This window comes from Pollachius pollachius (genome assembly GCF_949987615.1).
Source record: "Pollachius pollachius genome assembly, chromosome: 2".
NCBI lineage: Eukaryota > Metazoa > Chordata > Actinopteri > Gadiformes > Gadidae > Pollachius > Pollachius pollachius.
Window position 1 is genome coordinate 14,623,179 of NC_136935.1, and position 11,210 is coordinate 14,634,388.

The 11,210-nt window shown below is 46.9% G+C and overlaps 1 protein-coding gene across 1 annotated transcript; it reads left to right on the plus strand.

The window, feature by feature from the left end:
• The first annotated feature begins 1,805 nt into the window (after positions 1 to 1,805).
• Positions 1,806 to 11,210, plus strand: socs5b (suppressor of cytokine signaling 5b). Its single transcript, XM_079758762.1, has 2 exons — positions 1,806 to 2,080; positions 7,522 to 11,210. Exon 2 carries the CDS (start codon positions 7,542 to 7,544, stop codon positions 9,207 to 9,209), a length of 1,668 nt encoding a protein of 555 aa, XP_079614888.1. The 5' UTR covers positions 1,806 to 2,080; positions 7,522 to 7,541; the 3' UTR covers positions 9,210 to 11,210.

Sequence of the window (11,210 nt, forward strand, 5' to 3'; positions counted from 1 at the left end):
AAACTCATCGAGTTGTTAGTGGTTATCGTTGATGTTCCTAATCAAGTATCGTAGCGAAATACAGTTTCTGTCATGTTTTATTTGGCATTTTGTAAATGAAACCGGAAACGGACGTGTAGGTATGTTGTAGTCTTTTCGCTGGGAACTCCATGTCAACAGTGCGCTAGAACCGAGCGAAAAGACTACAAGCACCCCCCTTTCCATTTCCTATTCCGGTCTGTTTTCCGTTTCCTTTACAAAATGCAGATTTACAAAATGCCAAATAAAACACGACAGAAACTGTATTTCGCTACCTTACTTGATAAGGAACATCAACAAACACCACTAACCACTCGATGAGTTTCACATTTATGAAAACGAATGTTTAGGGGTGTTTTTGAATGCCCATAGCCAACCATTGTGATGCAGGCAGGGGCGATTCGAAATTAGCCAAATACTCGAGAAAGGACCAATATTCAAAATTTCGGTGGTAACCACTCTTTTTCATCCTAGACAAACCAGAAAGGAGGCTCAATGTTCAAAATACCGTAATTGTCCTTTAAGGAGTTGACAGGTCCAGTCCCATTTGCTCCTTATTTTGGCAAAGTAAACAGAGCAAGCACTATAATGCCAATCGCATTTTAAATACAAATGATAAATTATTATATAAAATGCACATAGAAAAAAAAATACAAAATAGTCCTACTATCCTTATTATCCATGGTAATACATCTATGCACTCTTAGGATTCTAATAGTCACACACACATGCACACACACACACACACACACACACACACACACACACACACACACACACACACACACACACACACACACACACACACTCAAATAGCGGTACTGTAAGTATGGAAACTATCCATACAAAATTGCACCAGAGCAATATTGGGACCTGGTAATTGCCCCTCATTCGTCTGTTTTTTTAATACATTTGAGACACAGGGGCTAATGGGCTTGGTCTGCTGCTGGCTTCCCTTGAGGTGGACCTTACGTCCGACTAACTGCTTCATTATGAGCCAAGCTTCCTGTGCCCATTATCTCCCTCTGCGTTATGTGGCCATGAATGATGGGACTCTGACAGATGACCTCATCTCTGGGCGCGGGTGAGTGTGAATACTCCTTTGAGGATTCTCTGTTTAATTAGTGTCTGGAGGATAAAGAAAAAGACAGAGAAAGTCATACTCTATGGGGCACCATGACATGTTAAATCACTAAGACATGTAAAAGCATTTCAAAAAAAGTGTATTATTAGATGATTAACAATAGGGCATATAAGAGAGGTTAGTGGCTCTTCATTGTTGTTGTTTCCACTTGATGGGAACCGTGCAATAGCTCATAAGCCTACTTGTGATTGCACTGCAAGAAAAATAAAGTATTGACAAACTGAAAAACTATTGAAAACAACTGTAAAAAAAAAAAAAGCATTATATTCAGGGTAAATTATAGACCTGTGGGGCTACAAAACATGTTTAATCATTATGTCATGAAATAACATACATTAACTAGGGGACGCATTCCGTCCCATCTCACCTGTACGGCTCGGTAAAAGCAGGATTATTGTATTGTATACATTTTTAGATTCAGCCTCATCTCGTCGCTCATTGGCAACGTGTGACGCCTATCAGGCAGAGCCGGCTCCAAGGCTTTCCCTATCCGTATGTGCTGTCGGAAGTGCGCAGTCGTTCCTCTCTCTCCATTGGATCAGGCCCTTGCCACTCTGTTTCCCGCATGCAAGCCACGGAATGCCCATGTGTATGTCTCTCCCATTCCTCCGTACTGTGCTCAGCGACCGTCGTCATACGGGCAGCCAGGAGCAGGGTCGGCCACGGGAGGAGAGAGGACTGCCATGATGAAGAATAAGCGCTCGCCGCTGAGGAACACATCTAGCCTTTAGATGAGTTTATTCATTTGTCTATCATCGAACCGTGCAGCATTCGGAATGACACTCACAGCGATCTGCGTATTTTTTGGTTTCACCCGACGCTGTGGACCGCAAGGGGGATATGTGCCTGACTTGTCTTGATAGCCATTTTTTGCAGACAAAGAACGCTGTTGAGTAAGGCTTTCTGAGAGACGTACGGGTAAGCAGAACACGCAGCACACTGACCCGTTATTTCTAGCGTATATTCGTTTATTGTTCGTGATGTCGTAGTGTAGAGTGGCTTGTTAAAAGCGACTCGATACGTGTAGATTATTTTACAAGCTAACCCGCTAGCCGACTGCATCCCATTGGAAGAGGTAGCTAACGGCTAGCTAGCTGGACGACCCGCTAACCACCGGGATACTTATCCCGTTAGGATACCCCTCAAACCCCCAGCCCGACATCGTTTTTAATTTCCTCTTATACATATTCTCAATATAACCACACTTGAAGATGATCCGTACATGTATGTAATGGAATAACTATAGATATAAATGTGTGGTTGGAGTATCTGCTGGTAAAGTGTCAGAAGTGTACCGGGAGAAGAGCGGCCTCCACATAGCCGAGGCCTTCTGTACGTTGCCGAACGGACAAGTTTGATACTAGCGGCTTCCGTTTTATCAGGGGCCAGATTAACGCACCGGCCCATGGTAGCCGCTCTCCCCATACTGTAGTGGCATAAGGTGTCACTGGCCAATGGGATAGGAATTGGTCTGCTGATGCGAAGAAAGAAACTAGTTTGACTCCCATAAAATTTGCGTTGTACTCCCAAATGAACTATTTCTGCCTGTGTTTTATGGTACTACTTCATCTTGTAAATACTAAATCCTCTTTTGAAACCCTTGACTAGTGTGGGGTGGTCTCCATTTACTCAGATTAGATAATCAATTCTGAAGAAAGGTCCATATTGAAGAAATACGTAATATTTAAAAGGTATTTTGGACAGTACAAAGAAGGGTTCCTTCCCTAATCTGGTGTGGAGTCCAGGCCTCTCCTAGTTCAGAAACATCCCATGAGAATGGGTGTGTGAATGTTGAAACACTGATGTAGCCTATTTTTTTTAAAAAGTATTTTTTATCAAGACAAGGCTTTAAATACTCGGAAGACTGTAGTCGCATGATTTCTGGTGAAATCCACCAAAACTGGTGGCAATGATTTCAAATGACATTTACATTACTCAGATTTGTCTGCTACACTAATATCAATACAAACTCCATAATATTACAAATATATACATATATTATATTATTTTGGTGGCAAGGCAGATACTTTCAGTGTCAGGCACCACCTCTATTCCTTTAATCTTCTGTGTGAAGAAATTGTTGCTTGGCGCACACTCCCAAAATATGCACTGTTATGGAGAAAAGTATAACTTGACTAAGACTTTATGTCATGATGGTAGTTCTTGTCAACAAGCATCGTAACCTGTAGTGACCAATAGCATTCAACACGGCTCAGTCCCAAGTATGTATTTGGTGTGTCTGTGTGTGCTGCTTAGTTTCTTTCAATAATGACAGTACTTCTGAGGCAAAACCGCTACATTTAGTTTGCTGGTAAATATACACTGTTTTTTCAACAAGTCAAATTATTTTTCCTTTTTAAAGAACATATTTGTGAGCTGGAGTGAAACAATAATCGAAAATATATTGTATACCCTTCCATTAGATATGTAGAAAAGTGAAGCAATTGATGAAGTCTGACCCTAACAAACTTGGGCAACCTAATCAAACTTAAATTGTCCCTACAAGAAAAACGTGGGTGTTGGGTTCATTTGTAAACTTCTTTTACATCCGAATATGGCTGTTAGTTTTTATTTTATCAAAGCATACGTGTACCAGTATTATAGCTACCCACTGACATTTGACACTGTCTCCATAATGATGCTCTGGCCATGACAGAGGCTAAGATGACTATCTAGAAAACTTGTCAATGAGTATTCTTCACTAATTCCATGCACTAGTTCTAGTGAATTTTGCCAACTAATTTGATTGAAAGGATGACTTATCCTCACTGCAGACAAGTGAACTAAATATGGCACCCCCATGTTCTGTCCACCGGACCTCATGGGAATAGTCTATTCAGCTCACCACACTTTTTTCCAGTCTCATTGCTTTACCATTACAAGATTGGTTGTTTGGATTTGAGCCATTTAGAGGAGGCTTTAAAGCCTTTAATAATATGCAAACCTTTTTGTGACACATCCATCAGTACTGACTTGGCTAACAATATTTGGACCAGTGCAGCAGAGGAGACCTGCGTAACGCATCTGGGGTCAATGCGACAGACGCCTTACACATGGATGGATTAATGATTCCCCAACCGCTGATGATTCCCCAACCTGTGCCTTGAAAGTGTAGACGGCGAAGTGAACACAGCTAGGTGGAAGCAGCATAGATAGTAGCTACATTCAAACGTATTAGTTGAGTTACATCTTAGTTGAGCTGATTTTTCAATATGCAATTGATCAAGTTTTGTTTTTAATGCCAAAACAAATACGAGTACGCAATAATAGATACATACAACGATACGTTGTATCGCTGTTTCACAAATCAATACTAATGAAATGTGCATTTTATTGTGTTTTGTTTATTTCTGCAGTGATTAGCACGCAGTAGGCTAAAACACTAGCCCGCATGGAAAACCTGAGCATTCTTCCAAAGATGGAGCTGATTTGCCTCACAATTCCAGTTCCTCCTGGACGCATGACAGAAGGCTGCGAACCTCGTGCAACACAATCAGCCACCAGCCAAATGTTGGTAAATCTAGTTTGTGGCCGGTTAGGATTGTACGTACCCAGCCATATTGGCAAGTGAGTGGCTATTGTAGGGTTATTTATTTAAACTTTCCATCTACTTTCTAACTGGGGCCTCCTTTTAAATCTTATTTTGATTGAATATATCTGTGAATTAAATCTTTGAAATTAATATAATGTGAAAGCCATGCGCAGAGATATCTGTAAATTGGGCCTGGCCTGTTTTACGAAGAATCAGAAAAATTGTTTAATCCAACTGTATCATTGTTTGTCTAGAAGGGAAGTATGCTTGGTTACTATTAGCTTTCCGTTAGCCTCTTCCATCGACTTACAGAGTGGCCTACCTCCTGTTCATATGAGTGGAACACTCGTTTAATTACTTTCCAATATGTCCGGCACAACCAGATTGTAGTTTGCCTACAAACACGGATAGTGCAGCACTTTTTTTGGCGCTATGATCATTAGGGTAGCTGTGATGTGCTGCTGACGGGTTACCCTCCATTCAACCCACATGTCACCTCCACTACCCAGCCAGACGTCGCTGATGATATGATTGTTCCAGCAGTGCATCAGATGTAGCCTAATAATCACAGCGCCATGCAGTTTGTAAACAAACAACAATCTTGTGTTGTTACTGGCACTAGTTTTGAGTAAGAAACTATTCAGAACCCATTGGAAAGTAATTAAAAGTGCATTCCCCTCACAAAATCGGTGACAGTGACAAACAGCCTTTTGGTTCCCCTTCACGTGTTAACCGACATAGAAGTGACTGAAAGGGCTCTCCTTCAGACATGGGAGGGATCTCTAAAAACCTAGATGAGTCTAATATTAAACTAAAACGATGTAAACTACAATAAAGTTAAGATAATAGGTATGTGTTGAACACTGGTTTAAATGTTATCGTCAGTGACATCAAAATCCTCATTTTAAAATGTTAATTCCACCTCTTTAGAATGGAATACACATGAAAGCGGGCTTCCGCTGAGTGACCTTAAAAAATAGAAATAATTGGTTGGTATGTTAAACCGATTTCATGCATATTAAGTTCAAAGGGCAGTTCAAATATCACAAAAGATTCAAATATTTTTGTTTTGAAAATGTTGTTAAACCATCATCGGTTTTAAGTTACGTGTTAAACGGCCACAAAGTGAAACATGGTTATTCCTTTTCCGAGCCACCGATTGGAAGCTGTGATTAATGCTATGTCAATGTCACGAATAATACTGTACAGGCAGAACAATATAAATTGAAAGAATGGGATATGTTATTAGGTTTTGTTGCAATTTTGAGGGAAGGTAGGGAGAATGTTGTGAGCCATAACGGGGTTATATAGACTAATCCGTGCCAGTCAGAAAATCCCCATTGCAGCAGATACACGTAAGAGAAGCCATGCAAGTCACAGCCAGTTCACCGCACTCCTCCAGACTGAGTGCTGTGCCACACGTGGGCCTCCCGAACTGCAGACAAAACCACAGCGACTCGAGTCATGTCGCATCTGGTGATACAGCCCAGCATCGGACAGGCTGACAAAGACCATACTTTGTCCTCCTAGCAACGGTGTCTGTGACGACGGCTGTTGGTCAAGGTGGATGCGCTCCAGTGTCTTGAATGGGTCTAATGATGACATGCCTTGTGACCCAACACGGGTGCACATCGAGTCAGCGGCTATGACAAATCTGTTAAGAGGCCGTGCCTAATATCATCAGTAAGATTAGTAATGGGCTTGTCATGGGATGGGGGGTGCGCGGCTCCTTGTTCTCCTCCTGTCCGCCCACCAGAACGTCCCTGCTGCTGCTGACCTGGCAAATTCCCATTTGAAATGCATTATGGGACGAAGTTTCTCTTTCTCCTTTTTTTTTTTCATTTAGAGTGGATCTATAGCCATGGAGCGATGCTGAGTTAAGAGAGTAGGATTAACAAGGGAACGGTTAACTTCTACTTAAAGTAATTTATGTCAGAAAAGTGCATGGTTTCAACTCATGGCGCTGGTAAATGGCAGCGTTATTTCTTTTAAGTCATGTGTGTTGCATGTGCGTAGTCCCTATGGGACTGCAACGATCAGTTAATTATAGTATATGATGGATACTGAATCTCTGGCTGCAGCCTAAAGGGTCTCTGTTGTTTAAATACCCGGCCTAGCTGCACCGTATCCTCCCTTCACGCATGTCCATCTCCATTCAGGGTCAAAACGGTTATTTCAGCGAAGAGAAAAAAAGGGGTTGGAAACGTTGGGTTTAGATGAAGGATTGAGCTGAGGAAAACTTGCCTGAGCAGAGGGAGTAAAATATTGTTTTCCTCCCATTTGGCCTGGCTATAGCATGGTTTGAATTATGCCACTCAAAATATATATATATATATATATATACAAGTACTCTTGTTTTGTAATATGCCAACGTCACCCAGATCCGCGCAGCCACGTGTGATACGGCGCCAGTAAATACTGAAAACACCGAAAAAATGGCCCATCATTTACATTGCAACTGCGTGCGTCTTGTGTGCACATGTGTGTGTTTGAAACGTTTTGTCTTTGCTGGGTTAGGGTGGGAGCGGGTGAGTTGGTCAGGTCTAGACTGGCTCTGTGTTACAGTACATACCAGCATATCAGCTGGGAGCAGCGCCCTGCGTTCATTTATAGCCGTGGCCTTGTGTCGCTGCACGTCTGCCTGGCAACTCCCAGCGCTCTGCTGTTCCAGCTCCTCAAGCCGAGCCGCCTCTCAGACACTTTGGCCCCGTTAAGACGTGCTGCACGTCTAATTACTACATGCACGGCATTCTGGTGTGTGTGTGTGTGTGTGTTGGCTCATCCACTGACGTGACAGTTTTCTTTTTTTCCCTTCCATGACTTGCAGGTCCTGAGGGGCTCCTATTGATGGACGCGGTGGGCAAGATGTGGAGCAACCTGCGAAGCAAATGCCACACCCTGTTCCACAGCGACAGCTCCGGCGCAGCCTGCGACGGCGTCGAGGCGGACGCCGTCCACTGCGTGGTGGACCTCTGCCCCGGAGGCGGTCCCGGGGAGCCCCAGGCTCCCGCGGCCCCCAGCCCGTCCAGGAGCATCCTTCCGCTCCCCCTGGTCACCGCCGGCCGCAGACACCACCACAACTGTGTGTCCGACGTCCCCCAGATCGTGGAGATCACCGTCGACAAGGACACGGAGGACGTGCGCGGCGGCGCGACGGGGGTCCCCATGGCCCGCCGAGACTCCTACTCACGACACGCTCCGTGGGGGGGCAAGAAAAAACACTCGTGCTCCACCAAGACCCAGAGCTCCCTGGAGGCGGACCGGCGGTCCGCCAGGTCGCGGGGCGGCGGGGTGCGGCGAGACCGGCGCTACGGCGTCAGCTCCATCCAGGAGGTCGGGGACTGTGCGCCCGGGGGGCGGAGCCTCAGTGCCCGCTCGCTGCGCCAGCGGCTCAGCGACACGGTGGGCCTCTGCCTGCCGCTCCCGGCCCGCCGCCGCCCGTCCAAAGCCCCCGTCGTGTCCAAGCGCAAGATCCACCTGACGGAGCTCATGCTGGAGACCTGCCCCTTCCCGCCCGGCTCGGATCTGGCCCACAAGTGGCACCTCATCAAGCAGCACACGGCGCCCGTCAGCCCGCATTCCTCCAGCGCCCTGCTGGACGCCTTCGACCCGGCCCACCCCTCCCCCGAGGACGAGGAGGAGCGTCTGCGCGAGCGCCGCCGGCAGAGCATCGAGGAGGGCGTGGACCCGCCGCCCAACGCCCAGATCCACACGCTGGAGGCCTCGCCGTCGGGCTCCTCCCTCTACAAACTGGGACCAAAGATGGCGCCTGGCGTCGGAGAGGGCTCGGGGGAGGGGGTGGCCGGGCCCTCGGGGGCCTGCGGGCCGGTGCCGGCCACGGTCACGGCCTCGGCCCAGGACTGTGACTCTGAGGAGGACTCGACCACCCTGTGTCTGCAGGCCCGCAGGCCCAAGCAGAGACACGCCTCCGGGGACGGCCGGCAGCAGCAGCAGCTGCAGCCGGGGCCTTGGAAGGTCCACACCCAGATCGACTATATCCACTGTCTGGTGCCGGACCTGCTGCAGATCACGTCGTTGCCCTGCTACTGGGGCGTGATGGACCGCTACCAGGCCGAGGCGCTGCTGGACGGCCGGCCCGAGGGCACCTTCCTGCTGCGGGACTCCGCCCAAGAAGACTACCTCTTCTCCGTCAGCTTCCGCCGCTATAACCGCTCGCTGCACGCCCGCATCGAGCAGTGGAACCACAACTTCAGCTTTGACGCCCACGACCCGTGCGTGTTCCACTCGTCCACCGTGACGGGCCTGCTAGAGCACTACAAGGACCCCAGCGCCTGCATGTTCTTTGAGCCGCTGCTGACGGCGCCGCTCCACCGGACCTTCCCCTTCAGCCTGCAGCACCTGGCCCGCGCCGCCATCTGCCGCCGGAGCACGTACGACGGCATCGGCGGGCTGCCGCTGCCCCCGGCGCTGCAGGACTTCCTCAAGGAGTACCATTACAAACAGAAGGTGCGCGTGCGCTGGCTGGAGCGGGAACCGCCCCTCAAGCTCAAGTAGCGCCGCGGGGCACGCACGCACACGCACGCTGGGAGGAAGTACAAAACTCTTTGAACAGATCCCCCACCCCCCCGTCAGCCAATCAGGAGTGGCGGCACAGCCGCCCTCCGCTGAAATGGCAGTGGATGAACGGAGTCTAGGTGAAAACAAGCTATACAAGATTCATTCTAATCTTTATTTTAGTTATTAACATCACAGAGTAAAAATGACACATGATTATATTCAGTATAACGCTGTCTGGCAAGCGTGTTTTTTGTTGAACAGGTTATTTTGACTGGGAGGGAGGCCGCAAATATCAGCACTTTGTATTTTTCTCTGGTTAGTTTCTTTTAATTTTGTCTGCCTGATTCCCCCATCGTCCGCCTGCCTGTAGACCTACCTGCCTGCATGCAAGCCCACATTCTAGTCGGCTCCCCACACGGTTAGCTATGTTGTACAGATCACTTTGTGCTTTTCCTTTCCATTTCCCCCCCTTGCTTCTACCATGTTCTTGGTTTGGACGGGACGGTGTGTCGGTTGGAGAACGGCGCACAGTGGTGCATTTCACAAAAAAACTGCAGTCCGAGTGTAGATCTGTGCACTTTGCATGTGTATTTGTACTGTGCCTCTCGCGCTCTCTCCTTGGTACACGGTGGTATCCTCCAAGCCAGGGATTTTCTTCTGAGGTTCGGTGGCCAGCACAGAGCACTAACATTACAGTAGAGCAGCAGATATTGGGGGACAATGCGACAAAGTAGTTCATTCCATAGGAACAACAACTTTGACTCGATCAGCAACTAGGAAAACAAAACACTGGCTACAGGCACTTTAACTCTTTGCTGGGGGTTGGGCGATGTTAACCGAGTCAAACATCACTTTACAACAATAACTGACGCCACAAGGCCTTGTGATGGTTTGTAATTGGGATATTCTACAATATGGGTTATGAACATGGAATGGGTGTCGGTGTGTCCCTAATATTTTTCTATTGCTTTCTAGCACTATGGTTTAAGCATTAGCTAAATGTTTAGAACCATACTAAGAAAATGTATATAGCATGACCAGCTACAACATATTTTTACTGGAAATGTACCATAAGACCAAGAACATCTGAGCAATGTTCAAATATTTGAATAATCCATCCATGTGTCGCCCAGCTCTGTGCTTACAGTCTTGTACTCACACATGCACACAATCAATAATCCTTTCCAGAGATATTGTTCACCAGTCCTACCACATTGTGGACTTCTGCTCTAGCCAGAGGCAAGAGTCAAATGTTACTTCAAACGGGACTGTGTGTTGAAAAATGCACTTCTCCCGCTTCCAACGCTCATGTCTCTGTATGGAGTCACTCTGGTGCTACAAAAAGGCTTCTGGTGGTGCGTTCCCCCTTTTTATATAACATGGAAACCAATCTTGTATCGTTAAAATGTAGACCCTCATATGGATTATCTTGAAATCTTACAGACAGATTGCTACTTAAATGCATAGAGCCGTTTTATGATTCAGTGGCTTTCATATTAACACTTAAAACGTGTCTCTCACTTTAAACAGCCCTTAAATGATAGTGCAGCCCATTCATGGAAACTGGCATCCCTCTTATCTGGGACTTTATTACTATAATTTCTATTTTTTAGTCGATTTGTTTTGAAAAGTTTAAGAAATTGGGTTACAGATTGTAGCTGAGTTGCATCGTGCGACCATTGACACAGCCCTCGTTTGCCCTCGCATCTGGCCATGATTTTCACCCTGTATGCTGATCAGAACCCCGTTGAGACAAACAGACTCTAGGCCCGCTCAGCCCATTCATCCGCTCGCTGTGCTTTTGTTAGTTGTACTTACACCAGAGGGAACAAGTACCAACCTAACCCCTGTGCCTTGAGAACTGAGCACAGTGGCCCTGCGTCCAGCTGTATGTTAGTCCAGAGCTGGGGCAGGACATGCTCCACCGAGCCCCAACTAGATGGCAGAGCGTGTGTTGGTGAGAGGAGGGTGCTAGCTCTGAGCTCATCATGTTATCTA

Excerpts from the sequence above, each read along its gene's own strand:
- socs5b (XM_079758762.1), top strand. The coding sequence starts at position 7,542 with ATGGACGCGGTGGGCAAGATGTGGAGCAACCTGCGAAGCAAATGCCAC.